The 22,953-nt window shown below is 47.1% G+C and overlaps 1 protein-coding gene across 1 annotated transcript in view; it reads left to right on the plus strand.

Annotated features, from left to right (window-relative positions):
- The first annotated feature begins 398 nt into the window (after positions 1-398).
- The window catches only part of Mertk (MER proto-oncogene, tyrosine kinase), a 107,114-nt gene continuing 84,559 nt past the window's right edge, over positions 399-22,953 (plus strand). The window contains exon 1 of the mRNA XM_052723981.1: positions 399-629. Within this exon, the coding sequence (XP_052579941.1) occupies positions 575-629 (55 nt within the window). The 5' untranslated portion in view covers positions 399-574. The remainder of the gene's footprint in view (positions 630-22,953) is intronic.

A 22,953-nucleotide genomic window follows, 5' to 3' on the forward strand; every position in this document is an offset into this window, starting at 1 on the left:
AAAGTGAGACTCCGAGGTTGCGGGTGGGGGTGGGGGGGACGGGGACCCTTTCCCCTCCCGATCATGCTCTTTCTTAGCACCCTCCACTTCCTCTCGGTCTCTCCGTCCTTTTAGCCCAAGGTAGTGGCCCTTGTTTGCTCTCCACTAGCTCCTTTTCCCACTCCTCCAGCACCTCCCTTCTCGTCTTCCCACACCCTCAAGGCCAGGGTAACCTGTTGGGACTGACCCTAGCTCCATTCATGTCTGCCCCGCCCCTCCATCCTCCCTAGCGCTCGGCCCTGGGTCCGCCCCCTCCTCCAGTTCCCTCCTTCTCTTCTCTTTGCCCTGCCTCCTTCCCGCCCCCTGCCCACACCAACCTGCCGGCCCCGCCCGGGCCTGAGCTCCGGGCCCGCCTCCGTCTTCTAACTTACGACGCCTGCGATCCACCGCTCGGCGCTGCCACTTCGGCGCCTGCCGCCGGGGCAGCAGGGACTGCGGCGCTACGCCAGCGCGCTCGGGCGGCCACCGGCGAGTTCAGGACGTTGGTGGGTCCGTGCATCTGTCCGGAGAGAACTTCCAGATCCGTGGCTCCGCCATGGTTCTGGCCTCACTGCTGCTGGGGCTGCTGCTGCTACCCGCGCCCTGGAGAGGTGAGTGCCGGCTGCGAAGTCTCGAAGGTCTTGATGCTAACTCTAGCTAGCCCTCGGGGGTTCTGGGGGATCCGCAGCCGGATCATGGGGTGCACGTCTTAGTGGAACCGGCACCGGTGGGCACCAAGGGCTCCTCGACACCACAGAGGAGGACAGCAAGCCCAGCGGAGCGCTTTGGGAGCACCTAAGTTAGAGCCTGTGTGGAATGCAGCCCTCAGGTCTGGTATGGCATGCGCCAGGAACTTTCTGCCCTCAACACTGTCTGGTGGCCTGGCCGCGCTTTGGCGGGATTTCTGCGGGTCACAGATCAGGGCTTCTAAGGCAATCCCACGCCGCGAACCAGTGAGCGGCTGCAAGAGTTGGGTGTCGCGGTTCGCGTGTAGCGTTGGACCGAGGCTGGGTGTCCCGCCTGGGCAAGACTGGGTCTGGCTTCTCCCCTGGGCTCTGGTGAGCATTGTGTTGTATTGGCCCTCCTAGGCAGGGACACCCTGTGAGTGCAGAGGCCTGGGAAAAAAAGCAGAGGGGGACGACACAATCCTTTCACCGCTATTACTGTGGAGCAGAATCCGGTGTGTTTGGGTGGCTTCTGAGTTCATCTCGGACCTGCTTAAGTGTTCTCACACGCGCTTCAATATGACACAATGGATTGATAAGCGCAAACAAGTACGGCAGGTTTCTCCAACAGATGATACTGAGGCACTCTGTGAAGTGGCTAGAAAAAAAAAAATAAATAAACCAGGCTTTACCTAAAGAAAGAGAAGTGAGAGGGTTGGATGCAGCACTGCTAAGTCAGCACATTTCAGGTATTGCCCCTGCCCTAAAAGGATCAGTTTCCATTCAGAATGTGGTTTTGTCCCTTTTGATCTTTAATCTGGTTGACTAACGTTTGTCTTTTAAGAATACCCGGAAAGTTCGGTTTACAAGTCTAGCTACAAACCTAAGTCCATTTGCTCAAATGAACATTCCTTGAACAATTCTCTTCTTGCATACTAAATTACATAAGCAGTTTGTAGTTGGAGGCAACATGATAATTTGAAACAAACACCAAGAGCCAAAAAACAAGCAAAGAACTGAGGCGGCTCTGTTTTCCATCACCAAATCCTTAAAAATTCCTCAGCCTTTCTGCCAGGTCTCTTCTTAATAATCTGCTGCAAGTCGTGTGGATTTTTGCTCCTTGTGCTGGCCGGGCGTGCGGTTCTGGAGGCTGTGAATGTGGTGAGCACAGGGAGAGTAATAGGAACAAAAGTTTTTGTTTAATGTTTAAAAAATCCATGCTTTATTTTCTCCATTTTGAAAAAGGGTGATGAAGTTTTGTAACTGATAAGTTTGGTTAGATAACCAGAGTCTTAAAATGCACACCAAGGAAGAATGGAAGTTTCTCAGTTTTCCTCCTAACAGAATTGGAGCTGCTGAGAAAGGAGCGTTTCAGATACTCCAATCCTTCCTCTCTGCTCAGTCCCAGATGTAGGGGGTGAAGGGGTGGGGTGGCAGGCAGCAGCGTAGGGCACTTCCTACCTTTCAAGGGAGAATCAGGAGGGAAAGAGGATGGAGAAGTTTGAAAGTGTGTAAAAGTGAAGCCAATCTGATGCCTTAGTCTGGAACTGAGAAGTGTGAACCCTGAGAGCAAACTGGGCTTTTAAAACGGTTGAATTCTTAAATTGATCCTGAAAACAGTTATTCCAACAAATTTTAAACAGTTTCCCAAAGAGAACTCTAAGTGGTTCTGTTGCTTTATAGCCATTTTTTTAAAACAACCTCCATTTGCTTTTTGGAAATAAGTAGTGTTTAATAAATGAATGAATGAATTTTGTAAAGTTCTTTTAGGTGGTGAGCAAGACATCATTAATTTTAAATTAACAAAATCATGCTTTTTTAAAAAATTTTCATTTGAACTGTATGGGTGTTTTGCTTACATCTGTGTCTGTGCATCTTGTGCATGCCTGGTTTCCAAGGGGAGCAGAAGAGGGCATTGGATCCCCTAGAATTCCGGAGTTACAGGTGGTTGTGAGACACCATGTAGGTGCTGGGAATTGAACCTGGGTCCTCTGGAAGAGCAGCCAGTTCTCTTAACCACTGAGCTGTCTCTCTAGCTCAAAATTATGTTTTTAAGTCTTAATTTTTGAAAGAGTCTCTAGATAACTCTGGTAGGAGGGCTAAGTGAGTCATAATAGATTGCCAGGTAGGGAAGATGAGTTGGGACATTAAGCACTCATGTACTCCAGCCACTTCCCACACAACAGCCAGAATGAGATGTTTCATAACATCCAGGTGTACTGTCCCCAAATGAAACACCCCTCAATGGTTTCCTCTTCTTCCGCAGATTTCCAGCTCTTGTAACACCTCCCTGAGCCCCGCCTCCCTGAGCCCCGCCTCCCTGAGCCCCGCCTCCCTGAGCCCCGCCTCCCTGAGCCCCGCCTCCCTGTTGGACTCACTTGTCAGTCATCTCGCCCTTGTTGCTGCTGACCTGGTCACCTCTGTATCACCTTCCTAGCACTGAACAACTTAAAAAAAAAAAGATTTGTTTATTTTTATTTCATGTCTATGAGTGTTCTGTCTGCATGTGCCTAGATGCACCTATGCATGCCTCGTGCCCACGGAGGCCAGAAGAGAGTGTCTGATGCCCTGCAATTGGAGTTCCAGGAAGCTGGAAGCCACCTGAGTGCTGGCAATGCAGCTGTGGATCCTCTGCAAGGGCAGTGCATACTCTAACCACTGAGCCATCTCTCCAGTCCCAAAAGCTTATTGAAAAAAAAAAAAATTAAAGCCACAATTTTAACAGCTCCTTGACCTGGAGGGCGTTGCTCTGAGTACCTTGACTTTGAATGAAGATCCATAGTTTCATCATAACTCAAAACCCATGACTCTGGGTTGGACTACATCTACCTGGAGGAAACTCAGGGCTGAACTCTATGGTCCTTGGGGAGGTGGTTAAGTCTCAGAACCTCCAGAGTAGTTTTGGTACAGTGGGCCACTATGTCATAGAACTGTTCAGTTAGAGCTAGTTTTTGTCAACTCGACACAAACCTAAACATACCGGAAATAAGGGAAGCTCAGCTGAGGAACTGCCTCCAGAAGCTTGGCCTGTGGGTATTTCTACTGGGGTGTTTTCTTAATTGCTAATTGATGATGAAGGGCCCAGTCTGCTGTGGGTGGAACCATCCCTGGCTAGGTGAGCCTGGGCTATAGGAAGCTGAGCAAGCCATGGGGAGGGAACAAGCCAGTAAACAGCGTTCCTCGGTGGTTTCTACTTCAGTTCCTGTCTTGGCCTCCCTTGATGATCTGATTGACTCACCTCAAGCCAAATAAACCCTTTCCTTCCCAAAGTGAATTTGGTCAGCATTTTTTAAAAAAGATTTATTTATTTATTATGTATACAGTGTTCTGTCTGCATGTATGCCTGCAGGCCAGAAGAGGGCGCCAGATCTCGTTACAGATGGTTGTGAGCCACCATGTGGTTGCTGGGAATTGAACTCAGGACCTCTGGAAGAGCAGCCAGTGCTCTTAACCATGGAGCCATCTCTCCAGCCCCTTGGTCAGCATTTTATCACAGCAACAGAAAAGCAAACTAGGACGTGCTGGAAAAGGTGAAATGAGCTAACAGCACACTATAAATCCTGAACCAATAGCAGTATAATGACCAATGGTTCTCTGTACTTCTACATTCAAATTTGGGGTAGGTTAATTGTTTTTCCTAGATAAAAAGTGGTGAGTGGAAAGTTGTTTGTTTTCCCTTACTGGATTACTTCCTAAATAAAAACTTGAACTATGAGGACAGAAGGTTCAGAGGTAGCTCAGTTGTTAGAGCACTCATCTAGCATGAGCAATGCCCTGGGTGCGATTCCAAGCATTGCATAAGCCGGGTATGGAGAGTGGCTTCCCAAGCCTCACTCCTGCCTGAAGAGCTGTTGGCAGGTGACAGCTGCTTGGGGAGAGGGAGTCAATTTTCTTTAGGAGTGTGGCTCTTGGTTACCCATGCTCTAGTGGATAGTCCTGCACCCATGTGATACCTGCAGCACTAATTAGACTCAGCAAGTTGTAAAAAATAAATAAAAAGAGGATATGGAGTTGGGAGGGGAGTTAAGACGAGTTAAGGAGGGAAGCAGAGGAGTAGATATCAGAATACATTATACACATGTATAAAATTCTGAAATAATAAGTTAAAAATTACACACACACACACACACACACACACACACACACACACACACACACACGAGTGTGCTGGCATATACCTACAATCCCAGCAGTCTGAGGCGTAGGCAGGAGAGTCAGAAGTTCAAGGTCATCCTTAGCTACATATCAAGTTTGAGGCCAGCCTGGGCTATATTAGACCCCATCTTCAAAAAAAAATGATATGAAGGCAGATATGGAGTCACCTGCTTACAGTGGCTGGGTGACCTCTGGGTAGTCACTCTGGGTGCCTAAGTCCTTTGCTACAACTCTTTAGGATTTTGCTTCCCATTAGCTCTGGCAGCAAAACCCAACTAGGAGTAGGCTTCCTCAGGATAGACTGGCACTACTAACCCCTCCTCCTGTCTTCCTTGTGGAGTACAGACTTGACTTGGCACAGGAACAGCTTCCTGTCATGTGCCTCACAGGAAAGCATAAAAATGAGGTCCAATTCTGGCTCCACTTTTCCTATGTAGTTCTATGCCAAAGTGGGTGTGGGCTTGTTTTGGTGTTTTGTTTTGGTTCCAGCTTTTTAAGTGACCGAATCCAGGTCTTTCCTTTCCTTTGGTGGCCTCCACAAGAAAATGAACATTGTGAATTCTGTGCAAATATGAGGGTCTGTGTGTAGCTTGGACTGTGGGAAGTGGGGAGGAAGATAGGTCCTGTGTGCCTGCCTTCTTGCTTCCCACTCCGTGGCAGGTACTATCAGGGACCTCTGCTAGATAGGAGGGAGACCCAACCTCTCTTCCGGTCTCACTCTGAGTATCCATCAAGCCCTGTCCTTAGGTAAGTGGTTACCCTGTGGTTACCCCTTCATTGTGCTTGCTCACATGCCGGCTTCTGAAATGCTGAAGATGCAGCCTGGTAGGGTGGAACATTCCATTCCTATCTGTGGGCTCCTTTTAGGGAACAATGAGACGCTTGTCAACCAAGGGTGTTCTCAGTCACCAGCTCTTGATTTTGCTGTTGTTAGCTTGGTTTTTTTGGTCTATACTTTGATACTTTGGCTTGTGATAGGTGGCAAGTTCTTTACCACAGCAAGAACCCTGGTTTTGTTGAGACCCCACACTCCGCTCCATCTGCATTTTGGGCAGATGGAAGCCTGTTGCCCGCCTTCCCCTGGCCTCTGTCTGTTGGTGGGACCCAGTGGATGTGTGTGTACTTGAAGTCCCAGGCAGCCTTGTCCCAGTCACCTCCTCAGGCTCCAGTGTTTTAGTGACGAAGGAAAGATGATTGTGTCTTGAACAAACTCATCGAGAAATCTACAGTTACCTCCAAAGTGTGTTTTTTTTTCCTTCTTGCCTGTTCATCTGTCATCATTTGACTCAATGGTCAAATGGATCTTCTGGAAGTCTTGAGGTGTCAGAGGGATAGATGGGGCAGAGGTAAGAAAAGAGCAAAAGCAGAGATGCTGGCTTTTGTGTAGGCCAAGGTCATGCGCAAGAAGTTTTATATCTAAAACCAAGATGCTCCGTTGGTTTGCTTTGGAGAGAGACCATTTAATTTTGTCAGCTCGGCGATGGGCTTTTCTGGCAATCCATTTGATGTGTCTAGGTTTCTCTTTGTACTCAGAGCCTTACAGATATCTCAGTTGGTCTCTTCAGAGGGGCTGTCTAGCCCAGCATGATGTGATCAATACAGAGTCGGTATCCCATTCAGTTCCCCTCTGGAGGGACAGCGCACAGCTCACAGGCCCCAGGTGTGTAATTAGGCAAACACTCTGATAGAGATCCCTTTTCTGGCAGACACATCCAACACCTTCGGGGTTCAGTCACACTCAGAAAACATGCAGTTGAGTTATCAAACCTCTCTCTCTCTCTCTCTCTCTCTCTCTCTCTCTCTCACACACACACACACACACACACACACACACACACACACATACACACACACACACACACACACACACACACACACACACACACACACCCCTCAATGTTTGAAGTATGTTTGCAGTTTTGTGTTGGGCTTCACTCAAAGCTAACCTGAGCCACATTCGCCAACTAGCCATGGGTTGGATACCCCGAAGCTGCTTGCCCTTGCAGGCTCTAATTACCTCAGCATCCAGGGACTCTGGACATGGTAGGATCTGCCTTAGCTCCACTCTCTCCTCATTAGATACACAAAGGAAAGCCTTGTTTGTTTTGGAGAAAGTGTTGTTTTCCTATCTTAAGCCTTCAGGGCTTCTAGTCAAAGCTACCAACAAGCAGTCTGGCCTCGTTATGGCTTTGATGAGGGTTTCACAAGTAAGAACAGGCTGTCTTTGTGGAGAGTATTAGAACAGGACTCAGATTAGCCGAAGTTGCTTTCTGTCCCCGCACTGCCCAAGGAGCTCTCTGGGAGGTGATAAATATTCATGGATTCCCCATTGCTACTTGTATCTGGTGGCTGGTGTTCCAGTTTTGCTGTGAATGGCCCTTGGCCTTTGGCACACAGGAAATGAAACCAGCTTGTAAGCACTTTGACAATTCTCCATGTGACTTGGAAATGGTAGATGAAATCAATGTTCTTTGAAAGTTTTAGAGCAAAATTAGAAGGAAGCTCATTGGATTTAGATTTAGTTAAAAACAACAAAAACCAGTTTGGGAGACCAACATGTGAGTTCGAGGCTTGGGTTAGATTTTGTCTTGCAGGGACACCTAGGTTATAGTGCAATGCCCATTTGTCAGTGGAGAGAGGTGAGCAGAGAGGTGAGTCTGGATAGAACACATTTCTGCCCAGAGGGGAAAGGAGATGGGACTCCTTCTTGAAACTGGACACAGTGCTCTGAACCCTGGCTGGGATTCTGGATGTGAGCAGCAGTCAGTTTCCATTATGCCATGGATGAAATGGGGACAGAGGGCGGAGTTTGGTTTAAAACACAAACCACTCTTGAGTGTTGGCAGCTGCCATCCTGGCTGCCTATCTGTCTACCTGTGCCCTCCAGTGAAATACCCTCCCCCCACACACACACACACAGCTCTATCTAGAGAAATAGAATAGTCTAGAAATGCAAAGTCATCTTTCTGAGAATACTAGACTTCCCTGAATAAACCATGAGCGGCAAGAAGAACCCTAGGTCTTCCTGGAGGGATAGGGATGGGGCATGCTCTCTAGAGAGGACAGTAGAATCCTCAGGGTCTGAGGGAGACTGACACCCATTTTAAAAGTCTCTTCATTTAGTATTATGGTGTAATTTTATATTTGGAAAAAAACACAGATGTGCTATATACAGTAAAATATAAGCCATCTAAGTATTTTGGCTGAAGGATAAGGGTAAGGCGACTGAGGCAGAGGCTATCAGCAGGAGGTGAGGTGAGGTGGGCTGTTGTTGTTCCGTTTTGTTTCTTTGGGACAGGATTTCTCTGTGTAACAGCCCTGGCTGTCCTGGATCTCGATCTGTAGACCAGGCTGGCCTTGAACTCAGAGACCCGCTCCTGGAGTGCTAGGATTAAAGGCATACACTACCACAGCCAGTTAGAAAGAAAACCCATCTAAAACGTCTTTTCAAGACCCAGCTGCAGGGGCTGGACAGATGGCTCAGTGGTTAAGAGCTCTGACTGCTCTTCCGGAAGTCCTGAGTTCAATTCCCATCAACCACATGGTGGCTTACAACCATCCAGAACAAGATCTGGTACCTTCTTCTGGTCTGCAAGGACACATGCAGGCAGAATAATGTACACATAAATACATATATTAAAAAAAAAAAAAGACCCAGCTGCCCAGGCCAGCCCAGGACCTATGGACTCTGTGGCCCTGTCTGGCCATTCTAAGTCACCTCTCTAACTGCACTCCACAGAGCCAGTGCGTCTGAAGTCTGATCCCTAGGGAAGGCTGGGGAGCCTTTTCCTACCTCCCAGGAGGAAGTGTTTCAGAAACTGGCCATGAATTTAGGACTGAGATAGTTGTGCTTATCCAAGGAGAGGTGCAGGGCTTAGGCCCGAGCAATAACTGTGGGGTGGGCCTTCAGGCCAGTTGTTGTCATGGCTTTAGGACCCCCAGGAGGAGTGACAAGGGCAGAGCTTCATCTCTCAGCCATGTCACACAGGGGTGCTGTGGTTCTAATTAGGTGGGCCGACCAATAAATATGCTGAACTTTTTCTTTTTACCATCACAGGGTTTTGTTTTTGTTTTTGTGTTTTTTCTTTTCTAATCTATTCTTTAGTCATTATACTAAAGACTTACCTGTGGCGGACCAGCCCCCACACTTATTTACCCCAGGAATTCTTGAGGAATGAGGGATAAGAGACTTTGTTAGAAATAGAGAGAGGAACAGAGAGAAATCACAGGATAGTCTCAGGTGGGCCTGGATCCTTATCCAAACGGGTCCAGAACTTTATTTCAAAGGTCTATTTATAACAATGCCAAGGGGTGGAGTAAAAGACTTTCCCCTTGCTAGTTACAGTCACCTGGTACCCAGGCCAGTGGTCCAGTCAACCTCTTATGCAGTCCTGCTAGGTACAGTCACTCGGAAACCTAGTGGGCTCCAACACTTATCTAAGTGGGACACAGGAAGTAAGATTTACCCATGTCCTTACCATCCAGTCTAAGAGGTCAAATGTTAGCAATACAGGTCGTTAATTCACTTGTTTCAACCCCTCCATGTCAAGTACATTAGTGGCATATGGATTGAAATGCATGCCTGGTTTTGTTTCGTGTTTTTAGGTGGTTTCTTATGCAGTTCACGTTGGCCTGGGACTTGTTATACAGCTGAGTATAACCTTGAACTTCTGATCCTCATACCTCTGTGCTGGGATCACAAGGGAGTTCTACCATGTCTGGCTTATGCAATGCTGGCTGGGGCTGGAACCCAGGGCCTCCTGAATACTAGGCTGGCACTCTACCAACTGAACCCCATCTCAGCATGGTTCATTTCTTCACAGGTACATATGTGAATGTGCCATACATTTATTGATGTATTAATGCCAAACAATATTTTTTTTCTTTTAAAGATTCGTTACAGTTACATGTATGTATCTGGATATGGGTATGTGCATGTGAGTACAGGTGCCTTGTGTGAACCAGAAGCATCAGCTCTCCCTGGAGTCACAGGTGATTATTAAGCCCCCAGGTGTGGGTGCTGGGAACCAAATTTGGGTCCTCTGCAAGAGCAGTATGCATTAACTGCCAAGCCATTTCTTTACCCCCAACCCCAGTTATTTCTTAATAGGTGTTTAGGTTTTCCTTAACCAATGTGGACACGAACAATTCTTTTTTTTTTTTTTTTAGCTAAGGATCGAACCCAGGGCCTTGTGCTTGCTAGGCAAGTGCTCTACCACTGAGCTAAATCCCCCACCCCATGAACAATTCTTTTAATCTTTACTTTAGAGAGGTTTAATTTGCTGTAATAAAATGCACAGATTAAAATTTTTTTATCATCTCATGTTTATGGATGTTTTGTGTGTATGTCTGTGCACCACAGGAATGCCAGGGTTCTTAACTCTACTCACTACAGAAAGCAGGCAAAAGTTCATCAACTGTGTTTATTAAGTGGATGCCTTGCTCTCTGTCACTTAGAAAGCGCTTTAACAAATTATTCTTGCAAAGGTTTCAGTCTTCCAGAATTGTCACATTTTATAAGGAAATACTTATTTTCCTTAAAAAGGTTTTTTGTTTTGTTGTTGTTTTGTTTTGTTTTAAAGAGGAATTCAGGTTTCTGTGGTCTGGAGTATGGCATAGGGACTTGGGGACAGAGAGTCTCTCCCAGGTCCCAGGTTTTGGGAACTCACCTCTAGTCTTTTGAGGGAATCAACTCCAGACCTTCCTTGGTGAGAGAGAACCAGGCTTCATGCCTGTGGCCAGAAAGAATTGCTTCGAAGTCTTTCTGGGGCAGTTGGCAGGCCGCCAGAGGAGAAAGGACAGAAAACTCTTGGTTAAATAAACACTGCGTGTTCACATTTCATTGTGAGGAGCTGAAGCCGCCTTGTCAGCACAATTGCTTCCATATGGTTAGCGACTCGAGTCCAGGCATGACTAGTTGCATCTCCGAAACAAGGCAGATCAGATGTTGGTGTTGTGGAAAGCCCGGCCTTCAGTGCTTGTCTGTTCACTCCAGATACTGCAGTGTTTACCCCCAGTACCCCCTCCTGCCACCTGAAGACGGATGGACTAGCTCCCCTTCATGGCTGCTCCGAGGCAGTGAGTTCATCAGAAGAATCAGCAGACGAGATTTTTCAAAATCTTGTTGCCCAAACTGTACCTTAGGCACAAAACTTTTAAAACCTCCCTTGGAAGACGCCGGTGTTCTGCCAGTGTTGAAAACATGGTAGGAAGGTTGGGGAGGATGTCGAAAGGTTACAGTAAGATTCTAGAATGTTCTTTCCAGTTGCATTGGTATTCTACAGAGAGAACCTAGGAGTTTGGGTCTGCTTGGGAAGCTGGTATTGCAAAGGACTTCTCCTGAGAAGGAGTCAAATACTCCTATCAAAAAGTAAGAGGCAGGCTGGAGACATCATGAGGGGTCACCTAACGACCTTTGGGTCAAAGGGTGGAACATGTTTATCTTTTTTCCTGTCCCCTTTAGCCCAAAGGAATGTGTGGGGTAAGGGCAGTGGGATGTCACCCCAGTAAGTTCTTGACACTTTAGGCAGAGCTTTGGGGCCCACAGACCCTCCAAGCCAGGACACAGAGGATAGGTAGCTTGTCTGGTGGACTGGGGTCCCTGTCTGTCCTTCCAGACCTACTCTTCATCCCACCATGACCCCAGAAGGCCGACCTGTGGTTGCACTAGGTCACCTGTCAATGAATGCCACACAGTGTTGTTTAAGTGTTAAGGTAGTGGCCCGTTTGTCATCTGACACGCTCCGTCGACTGAGTCCCTATGAAAAATCTGGCCCCGCCAACCATCGTGTCTCATTTACACTCTCCCACTCTGTGGGGAGCTCTGGACTGTCTCTATCACAGGGGCGTTTTTGCCTCCTGTTGTACCACGTACCACAGCTGCAACCTCTTGCAAGCACATCTGATCCCTGGCCACCTACTCCCCTCTCTTCATTTTTTGTTTGTTTGTTTGTTTTTCGAGACAGGGTTTCTCTGTGTAGCTTTGCTCCTGTCCTGGCACTCACTCTGTAGACCAGGCTGGCCTCGAACTCACAGAGATCCACCTGCCTCTGCCTCCCGAGTGCTGGGATTAAAGGGGTGTGCCACCACCGCCGCCGGGCTCTCTTCAAACTCTTAAGCCTCATTCCCCTTCACTCCAGCACTGACTCTGGGTCAGCGGCTGTACCCGTAATATACAAGCGCAGCACCAGAGTCTTTCATTTCTCAAATGGCCTCTTTTCGGGTGATCTGAGGGCAGTCTCTCTGTTGAAGTTAATGATTACTGTATACAGTTTAGGACTGGTCAGGTCCAGTGATCTCTGATAGAAGGTTATATTTTTTCCTACTCCCTTATTTTTTTGAGACAGCGTCTCATGTATCTCAAGGCTGGCCTCGGACTCTCACGGTCTAGCCAAGGATGACCTTGAACTTCTGATCTCCTGCCTCCCCCTCCACTTGAGTGCTGGGACTACAGACATGTGCTACCAGTTGCTAGCACTCTACCTCCTGAACTACGTCAGCAGCCCCGTATTGTTATTCTTGTGTTTTAATCCAAAATCCTTTGCATTTGCATAAAGTCAAACTATACAATGTGGAAAAATTTTGCCTTTGCCTTTTAACAAAAACCACAGAATCCGCCCAGGTCCACAAGTTGGTGGTGCACAGGGAATGAGAGCTTGGTGATCTAGTTTCTGGCCCCTTCTCCCGAGGAAGGCAGGAGTCCCGGATATGCAGACCTTTCTTCTAAGCACAGGTGTGCTCCAGGAGGAGGCTTTCCTGGGAAGAGCAGGACAGCAGATCATACCACAGGGAGGCCACGGGGATGGAAGGAAAGCAGAGCATGCTGAGGTAAAGCATCCTATGGCCCAGTCATGCTACATCTGAACCTTGCACATCTATGGAGTGGAAAGCCAAGAACACCTAGGGGCTTGAGGATGAGTCACCACTCCTGAAACGGCCTTTGGGCCTCCTGACGGTGGGACTAAATTATAGAGCATGCAGCTGAGAAAGAGTAGAAGGAGCAGCCTGTACTTCAAGCAGTTACTCCACTATCTGGCCCAGGAGTGCCTTTCCCAGACCCCAGGGTTGCCTGGGTCGTGAACCAGATTGATGGTGACTCACCAGAACCCTCTACCCTACAGGGCTGTTGTCCTGCTCAGCCCACAACCTGGAGGGACTTCAGATCCAGGAAGTATGCTGGCTGCCCCCCTACCCACTGTCCTGGGGCCTTCAATATCAGCTTCCTTTTTCCACCTTAGACTATGGTCACCATGCTTCAAGACAATCAAAATGACGTTCCTGTTAGGAACGTCTTGTAGAGGCCAGCCCTGGAGAGATGAAGATCCCTGAGAACCAAGAGCCCAAAGCATGCTTTCCCTGTGATTCATGACTGTCAGGTACTTGGCCATGGTGTGGCCATCCCCTGTGCGCTGTCCCTAGTGGATCTCAATGACTATTCTTAGAGCTTGTCTCCCCAACACATCAGAAATTGCTACTTCAGAGGGCCACCAGGACAGAGTTCAGAAGAAAATCCGTGACTATCATCTCGGGCAGTAGACGGAGAGTGCTTCCCAACTCTTGCCTCCATGGTCCTCTTTTCCTCTGGGCTTCAGAGCGGTCAGAGTCCATCCTGAATGTCAAGGCAGTGGCAGACTAGGTGATTTTCAGCTCTCTGAGTACAGAACTGCTGACTAACCATTGGGCATTACTGCCCACCAGGCCTCGCACATTGTTCTCACCAAATGTTCTTGGTCTTCATTGTGAGTTGCATTAGTTTATCATACAGAATGTAGATTGTTTGCTGTATCACAACTCCAAGTCAATCTTCACAAGGTCCGAGTGTCTAAGCCATTGCAGCTGTGTGGGTGTCAGAAGCTTCTTCCAGAGGCATGGCAACAGTCCCATTGCTGTCCCCACAGCCAAGGCAGTGTTGATGCCTGGCCTGCCTCTCTTCCCTGGCCACTCTTTAGAATGCTGTGCAATCTCACGCCCATGTTCCTTAGATGTTCACGGTGTATCAGCTCTAGATCACACATCATGCAGGACTCTGAGGATGCCACCTATGGCCTCTGAAGAAGCCGCAGCAAACGTGTTCAGAAAAAAAAGCAAACCCACATGGAAAGTGGATGTCATACCTAACCAGTTTAGCAATGGGACCATTAACTATGGCTCATCCTATCCCACAGGTCTGTCCCTGAATCGAGCACTCGGGAAAGATGATGGTTGACAAAATCTCTGACTTTAGGAAGCCATCATTTGGATTCTAATCAAGGGCTAAGTGGTGATTGGAAACACAAAGGCACTGGCAGAGGGGCTCCCCTAGCTAATGCTGGGACTAGGTGGGACTGTTCAGCCACTGTGACTGCTGGAGGGGAGGGGCTGGGCAGCCAATCTTGGAACTGAGCTAGCCAGAGGCCATGTACCCAAGGCTGCTTAGTAGCATGTACTGCAGATGAAAAGTCCCATTTCCTATGGCCTGCTTATCCAGTCCACACAACAGAACACCTTTGGAAGAAGCAGGTAGGGTGTGACTGCATATGCATTCACCCAAGTCATAGCCAGAGGCAGACCCCTTTCTACATGTGCCGTATAGGGAGGACTAAATTCACATGAAGTCGCTGAGGTCAGTTTTTACTATAGCTCTCAACTGAGCATTCATTTTTCAACAGTTATCTTCAAAACAGAAGTCATCCAACAGGCCCACGTTTGCCTCTGTTTTCTTGAAGTTGACAGGGACATGTTAATGACAGTTTTAAAGGCTGGTTATGGAACCCATTCTTTTTGTCTGATCTCATCCTCCCACCCTCAGGCCACCAGAAATAATTCTGACAGGATTCTACTTCTGTAGCAAATTAAAGAGGGCACAAAGGGGCATTCTATAGGATGCCAAAATAGCCGGGGGAGTGGAAAACTGGCAGCTTACGGCGCATTTTGAAGGCTGGGGATTGGATTTGGTTGGTTGAGTGCTTGCCTAGCGTGCCAGATTCTACAGCACCACATAAACTGAGTGTGGTGCCCACACCTGTAATCCTAGCACTCGGGAGGGTCAGAAGTTCGGGGTCATCCTCAGCAACAAGTCAAATTTGAGGCCAGCCTGAGTTACATGAGTCCCTGTCCAAAAAGAAAACAAAAATGTGTTGTACTGTTATCTTGACCCTTGGGTCCAGAATCTCAGGCTGTTTCTGTTTTGCAAGCCCACTCCCTTTATCCATACTGAGGGCTGTGCATTGCTCAACGATAGGGCACCGTTTACACATGTGGACGGCACCACTGCTGCACCCCAAAGTAGTACAGTCCACGTCTCACCAGCCACAAAGAGAGGCCTGGCTCGCGGTACCGACCCTTGAAAGTCAGGACTTCTCAAGCGTTAGACAACAGCAGGGTTTTAATAGCTCATCATAAAAGGAGAAAGTAATAGAAATAATCGCTAACATTCACTGTTTACTGTGAGCCACACATGGTAATATGTAATTCCTTTGTTCCTAATGGCCGCCCTGGGGACACCAGTTTTGCCATCCCCATTTTCCCTGGGAGGAAGCAGTGCACAGCAACTCAGCTAAGGCTGCAGTGTGTGTGTGTGTGTGTGTGTGTGTGTGTGTGTGTGTGTGTGTGTGTGTGTGTATGTGTGTGTCCTGCTGCTCTGCTTTGTGGGCAAGTGCCTTACTCTCTCCGACTGGACTATCAGAGGAAGTCTTGATGTCAAGAGGTTATCTAAGTAGGTGCTGGCAGTCAACTCATTCAGGCCACTTCTGGGCAGTCACACATGGAGATCAGTTGTCTTCTAGGCCATCTGGAGAATGGAGAAAGTACAGGCAGAGTGCTGACTTAGGAGTGGTCCCAGAGATGGGGGTCTTCCCCAACTCACCTAGCAGCTTGTTCCATTACAACAGCCTGGCTCATCTAAACCTGGAAGCTAGAATGGCCCCATACTGTAGTAAGAGGTTATCTTGCAGGATTGGAATTGCTAAGTAGTTTCTGTTTTATGTGAGATTGCTTCAACATATGTGAAAAATTTTATAACAAACTTGTGGTACCTTTCAACTAGAAGAGCTTGATGTTAAGGAATAAATTACATAAAAGAAAGGTAATACCTGTTTCTTCCACTTTTGAGTTTTGTCTTCTGAGAAAGGGACATACATACATCTAAAAGGAACAAAGTAGTTCCTTGGTCAAAACCCCTGGCCCCTCAGTCTCATGGTGCTCAATAAATAGAGCTGCAGAGTCTTTGCCCATTGTCAGGAAGTTCAGTCTTTCCCCTAAAGATCAGGTGACTGGGTCCACTAAAACAAACTGCCAACAGATATATTAGCAACCAAAAGAGTATATGAGTGGCTGGGGACACGGCTTATGGGAGACCAGCTCCCACCTTTTCAGGGGTTCGTATGAGGAGGAGAGAGGGGTCAGAAAATATTAGATAGAAAGATAGCGAAGAGGAGACAGACAGAAACACAGGATAGCTTCGGGAGAACCTGGGTCAATACCCAATAGCCTTTTCTGTTTATTCAAAAAGGCTTTTTATAACATGCCAAGGGGCGAGGCAAAAGACCTCCCCCTTGTTAGATCAAAGCACACTGAACAGCCAAGTGTAGACCCTTCCAAACACCTGGTAACCACACCCGTAGTTGAATCATCCCCTTATGCAGTCCTGCTGGGTAAAGCAAGCTCAGATTCTCGGACCCTGAGTAAGTTCTCACTAGGAAACCTCTGGGGGTCTCTACAGTGGCTCAGATGATAAAGTGCTTGCCTAGGATGCATGAGGCCCCAGATTCAATCCCAGGCACCACATAAAACCTGACATAATTCCAGCACTCAAGAAAATGGAGACAGGAGAATCAAAAGTTCAAGATCATCCTAGGCTATGTAGAGAGTTTGAGGCTAGCCTGGGCTACATGAGACCCTGTCTCAAAAATATATATGTATATATCCATATTCATAAACACAGGCCTGATGAGTATGCATATGAGTGATGTGTACCTATCCTCTTGGAGAGAGAAAAGGCGGCAGGGTTTTCAGGTTTTTAGGGGAGAGAATAAATGAATAAATGAATAAGTGAATGGGGAGAACAGACAATGAATGGCCTGGAACAAACTTCCTCTGGGCTCTAGTTAAGAGGTCTGATTCCGTGCCCTTTCCTATGAAATGATTTCACTCTTTGGTTGATGAAAGTCAATGAAGAGAATGGGGAAGGTGTGTCCTCTGATTGTAGATCTCTTTAGTTAGATAAAGACGCCTTCTTGATAGTATCTCCTCTTCAAGTCCTCTCAGCTTCAAGCCCAAAGCCACATACTTTGGAATACTGTTTTCTGAGCCCCAGTACCACCAAAGAGGCAAAGATGAATACAGAGGCTTCAAAGTGTTGGAAATAAAATGTGGGGCTCAAGGACACCACCCCTGCAGAACAAAGAACACACAGGGCAGCTTTTACTTCTGCAAAAGGGTGCATCGCCTCATTCGGTTAGTAATCACACCAAACCAGGTGCATCACCTCATTAGGTTAGTAATCACACCAAACCAGAAAGGTTGTTCCAGAATTTGTCCAAATAGACTGAGGGAGTCGGTAAGTCCCTGGGGGAGACCTTTCTACCTATGATAGTTCTTTCTACCTGTCTGAGGATCTTCCCAGTCTAAGGCAACAAGATCTTCACTGTTCTTGGCTGGGGGACAAGGCCCCCAATGTATCTTGTAGGTCTGCAACACTGAACCTGCCATGGTGATGTAGAATCTTGTGATGAGAATGTAGGGTTGAGTACTATAGGTGTCTGCTCTGCACCGTTGGATTTACTGTCCTACAAGGTCTTGGACCAACCTATAGGCTCTGTGATGGTTTGAATGAGAATGGCCCCCATAGGCTTATTGGTTCCTAGTTGGTGGAACTGTTTGGGAAGGATTAAGAGGTGTGGCCTTGTTGGAGGAGGTGTGACACTGGGGGTGGACTTTGAGTTTTCAAAAGACTCCTGCCATTCCTAGTGCACTTTCTTTGCCTAATGGCTGTGGATCCAGATGTGAGCTCTCAGCTGTTCTTCTACTCCACCGTCATGGACTCTAACCCCCTGAAACCCTAAGCCCAGTTAAATGCATTCTTTGATCATGGTATTTTGTTACAGCAATGGAAAAGTAACTAAGATAGGATCCATCAGCCTTTTAATTAGCAAGATTGGGGTGTCACAAGGGAACATACAGGGCTCAATGCTACCAGCTTTTATCAGTCCTTCAATGACAGATTTTAGTCCTGACCTCCCTTTGAAGGAGATGGAATACTGACTTGTCCTTACTGTGTCTCTTGAGTTTTTTAGAGTGATATGGATTGGAGGGCACTTTAGGCCTATTCTATTTCCCTTCTTATCTCAAATCTTGAGAAAACGTCCTTTTCACCTGTGAAGTGAAGAGGTTTAGGGAGACTTGGCTCTGCCTCTTAGCCTAGCCTGGGCACGAAGCTTCACCCTATTGGGTTAATCCCAGCCTTGGGTACACATAGGGAGCTCTTCTAGTCATTTTTTCCTGGACTCACCATTTGGCTTCTTAAAAATGAGGGCTGGGTTCTTCTTTGAATCTTGAGATGAGTAGTCGCTCTGGAGATAATTTGTGTCCAGAGGGTTGTATACAAAGAGAAGACCTGTTTGTACCAGAGTTAACCAAGAGGTCATTTGTAGCATGATTGTTAAAGAGTCTTATTAATAAAATCAAACCTGAGCCAGGTAATGGGGTGAACACTGGAAGGTCAGAGAGATAGAACAAGCCACAGCTATCTCACCTTGCCGGATCCTCAGCTGGTCTTGTCTCCTCAGACTGGAGGCCTCTAAGTCCTCATCCAGAATGGGTCTCAGCTGAACTGTGCTGCTAGAAGCCTGAAAGCTTAACCAGCCAAATGCTTCTAGTTTCTGGTCCTCACGCCTTATAAACCTTTCTGCTTTCTACCACCACTCCCTGGGATTAAAGGCTGCTTTCTGGGATTAAAGGCTGCTTTCTGGGATTAAAGGCATGAGTCACCATGCCTGGTTGTTTCCAATGCGTCCTTGAACTCACAGAGATCCAGAGGGATTTCTGTCTCTGGAATGCTAGGATTAAAGGCGTGTGCTAACATTTTCTAGCCTAAGTATCTTGTGGCTTTTCTGTTCTCTGACCCCAGATAAGTTTATTAAGGTACACAATATTTTGGGGAAGACAATACCACCACAGTCATTTCCAATTACAAACAATTATAATTAGATATAATTATATCTCTGATTTCTTTAGGTTCACTAGAGGCTCTTGGTAGGTCCCATCAGTAGAAAAGAGCCCTGAATCCCTGTTCCTCTTTGAAAGCAGTAAAGAAAGTCTCTTTACAGCTCTTCTTCCTCTTTCCATTCAAGGAATCCCCTTTTGAAATGACCTGCCGTTCCACACCTGTAGCTCTGTCACCCCCCTGTTTATGGGCTTGTTTTCGCTTGTCCTTTTCTGGGTGACCTGGTGGAAAGATCTTGGGCCTGTGGAATTGAGATTCGTTCTTTCCCAGAACGTGTTCTCCTACAGTTGCGAGCATAAATTTAGCCTTCTGCTTTTGTGTTTCTTCATCCTTTCTTTTTTGTTTTTGTTTTTTTTTTTTTTTTGGTTTTTCGAGACAGGGTTTCTCTGTGTAGCTTTGCGCCTTTTCCTGGAACTCACTTGGTAGCCCAGGCTGGCCTCGAACTCACAGAGATCCGCCTGGCTCTGCCTCCCGAGTGCTGGGATTAAAGGCGTGCGCCACCACTGCCCGGCTCTTCATCCTTTCTTACGTGGACCTCTTGGGCTTCCCCAAGTAACCGTTCTAACCCTCTGTATTTCCAATTTTCTATCTTTTGTGATTTTTTTTTTTGGAGGAGGGAATAGCTGGCCAGCTTCTGATTACAAAATGTACTTTAAGTATTATCTGGCCAAGGGGATTATATTAGTTATTTTTCTGTTTCTGCAATAAAGTTACATGGCCAAGGCAAGTTATAGAAGAGTTATTTTGGTTTATGGTTCCAGAGGTTTAGAGTTCATCGTGGCATGGTGAAGGGGGCAGGCAGACACAGGGGTGAAGGGGGCAGGCAGACACAGGCTGGAGCAAGGTGCCAAGAGCTTACATCTTGACCCACAAACACAAAGCAGAGAAAGCGTACTAGAAGGAGGTGAACCATTTTACTCTCAAAACCCACCCCCAGTGGCATACTTCCTCCAGCAAGGCTACACCACTCTAAGCCTCCCCAAACAGCGTCGCCAACCTAGAATGACATGTTCAAATATCTAAGACTAAGAGAGCTCATTGGTCATCCAAACCACTCCAGGGACCCTCCAGTTTTACTTCGGAGTATTTTCCCATCTGTCCTCTTGTTTGCATTGGTACCCTCCTAGGATGGCCTGGTGGAAAGATTTGGGGCCTTTGACATTGAGAGTTTGGTTGGGTCTTCATCTATTCCTGGTTGGATATATAAAGCCTTATTTATATTTTGAGATCAAGGGGCTGACCCCTTTATCCCTTCTATACCTACGTCTTTCCAGTTCCCTCATGTATTCTTTTTTTTTTTTTTTTTTTTTTTTTCCAAGACAGGGTTTCTCTGTGTAGCTTTGCACCTTTCCTGGAACTCACTTTGGAGACCAGGCTGGCCTCGAACTCACAGAGATCCGCCTGGCTCTGCCTCCCGAGTGCTGGGATTAAAGGCATGCGCCACCACCGCCCGACCCCTCATGTATTTTTGATGGGACTCATTAATGTTGTCCCATCAAGGGTCCTGACTGGGGACCCTTGTGCAAGAACCCCTGACCTGTTAGATTGTTAGATGTTCTCATTCCCAAATAACTAGTCATTCTTCTTCCCCTGAGGACAGAATGCTCAGAATAGTCACTAACGGCCCAGGTGTGGCAGGGGCCCTGAGAACTGGCCTGACTGGCCTGCCACCCCAAAAGGTCCTCTAATAAGAACTTAGGTTCACTTTGTAGCGTTCTGGCCTCAGTGCTAGTTAGAGAGGCAGTAGCAAACCCAGTTCCTTCCTCTCCTGGGGGAACTCCCTGTGGGGAAGTAAAGTCAAGGGTTTCTCCTGGAGGATTGGAAAGAAGGTAAATTTTAGAGTTTCCTTTCCCATTATTCAATTTCTCTCCTCAGCTGGGGCAGGGAGAGGTAGATTGAGCAAGGCAGGGGAGCTTTCTGGCCTGGTTAGAGGACTTGGTTCCTCTGCTTTCTGGTCAATCAGTCCAAGCAGAGGGTCTGGCGTTTCCACCCGAGGAGCTGTTGGTGCGCGAGTCCCATCAGCCTGGTTATTTAGGTTTGGTCAGGGCTGGTCAGAGACCTAAGTGTTGAGGGGATCTGGTTAGAACCTCTGTCATAGTTCCCTTTTCTTTGTATTGGGTTCTCATTGGATAAAGGACCTCAGGTCTTTTCCTCCAACAAAGGGCATGGTCCATTTCTTCTTGGGAGATCAGACTCCTACAATTGATTTATTCAATTAAGAGCTGACAACCCCAGGGGCTGGAGAATTAGGCCAGTGGTAAAGATAAGAGCACTTATTCTTGCAAAGGACCCAGGTTCGATTCCCAGCACCCACATGGAGACACACTACCTTCTCAGGTTCCAGGTGTACCTGTGATGTACATGGAGGCAGAATGCTCATACACATAAAATAATAAAAATAAATCTAAAACAAATAAACAAATAAAAAAATCTCTTAAAAAAAAGAGCTGACAGACCCAGTTTGAGGGATAAGGGTAGGTTCCTTAGTCCAAATAAAACAACAATATTTGATCATTCAGTTTCTCGTTGTTTCTGCTTTTTTTTTTTTTTCATTCTCTTCCATTATTTAAGTCTTAATGGACTGTTAGGGAGAATCCATTTCTTTACTTTTTTTGGAGCCCAGTTTGACCTGATTACTCCCCATTCTGATCCCTAAATCAAGAGTCCCTGAGAGGCTCAGCACCCCCACTACTCCCCATCCCTATCGGGCAGGTTGTTTGCACTCAAAGTCTTCTGCTTCACCCCTTTCCATCTGATTCCGTTGCAGGACAGTGTTCAAGATCAGTACCTCTCAGCACTAGGCAGATTGTATAATCCCACGACTGGATCTCAAGGCCTGGCTGCTGATAAGCCTCGTGAGGCCACTGAGCAGCCACAGACTGTGGAGGGGGCTCCATGCCCACACCCTGCTCAGTTGTGCATCTCATTAACTCCCAAATACCCGCCAGAATGTCCCAACCACTAAGGCAGTACTTGACTTTTTTTTACTTTGACCTGTGAACAGAGTTACCTGTTGCCTTTGCTCTTGGGCTCTTTTGTTGCTGACTTTCCTGTCTCAGGATCATTACCGATCTAGGGACTACCAAATGCCCAAGCTATAGGGCCGCTGCAATGGGGCCATGGGACACATCTCTCCAGTGACATGATTCTGGACTTCTTTGCAGATAGAATTAGCATCCTGGATGAGCCCCCAAGTTGTTGGAAATAAAATATGGGTCTCAAGGACCCCCTGATACTACACAAAGAGCACATGGGCATACTATCATTCTTTTGGTTGAAAATATTTGGATTCTTTGTAATTCTTTTCCTCAAAAGTTACAGAGATAAACAGAGCATCCTTGAGGAGGTTTGTAGGCATGAACTAAACACCCAGAAATGCATGGCCACAGAGAACAGCCATATCAGAGCAGGACTAGATAGAACCCAGTGACTACATAGAGCACGGGCCTGACTTGTGGATGAAGCTTTTTGGCTTGGCTGTATGTAGGACAGAAGATGGGCCCCTTCTCTAGGGTCCCATGGATTATCCCTCTCATTGTGACCCGCTGATCTGTCTAGATGAATAGGCTCACAGCTAGCCGCCAGCTGATCCAGGAAGCCCTGTATCGTTCCTACAGCTATGAAGATTTCAAGCTAAGGAACAGTAGAGAGCCTTTTGATATTAGAGGATATCAGGGTTCAATATCAGCACCTCCTGAGGGCTTCCTGGTTCTTAAGTCCCAGAATGAGGAGTTAGAGACACCTGGATGGCAGCAGAAAATAGGGACAGTTTACTAGAAAATGATAAATTTCCAAGAAAGGAAACTGAGCTGGAAATGCTGGAGCAAGAAGAAAATTTAGAAGCTCAAATGGCCACAGCCATGGCCACATCGTATACAAGATGGTTTTTTTTTTTTTTTTTGTAACATAATGCGA

This window comes from Peromyscus californicus, unplaced genomic scaffold (assembly GCF_007827085.1).
Source record: "Peromyscus californicus insignis strain IS unplaced genomic scaffold, ASM782708v3 Scaffold_7__1_contigs__length_154581171, whole genome shotgun sequence".
NCBI lineage: Eukaryota > Metazoa > Chordata > Mammalia > Rodentia > Cricetidae > Peromyscus > Peromyscus californicus.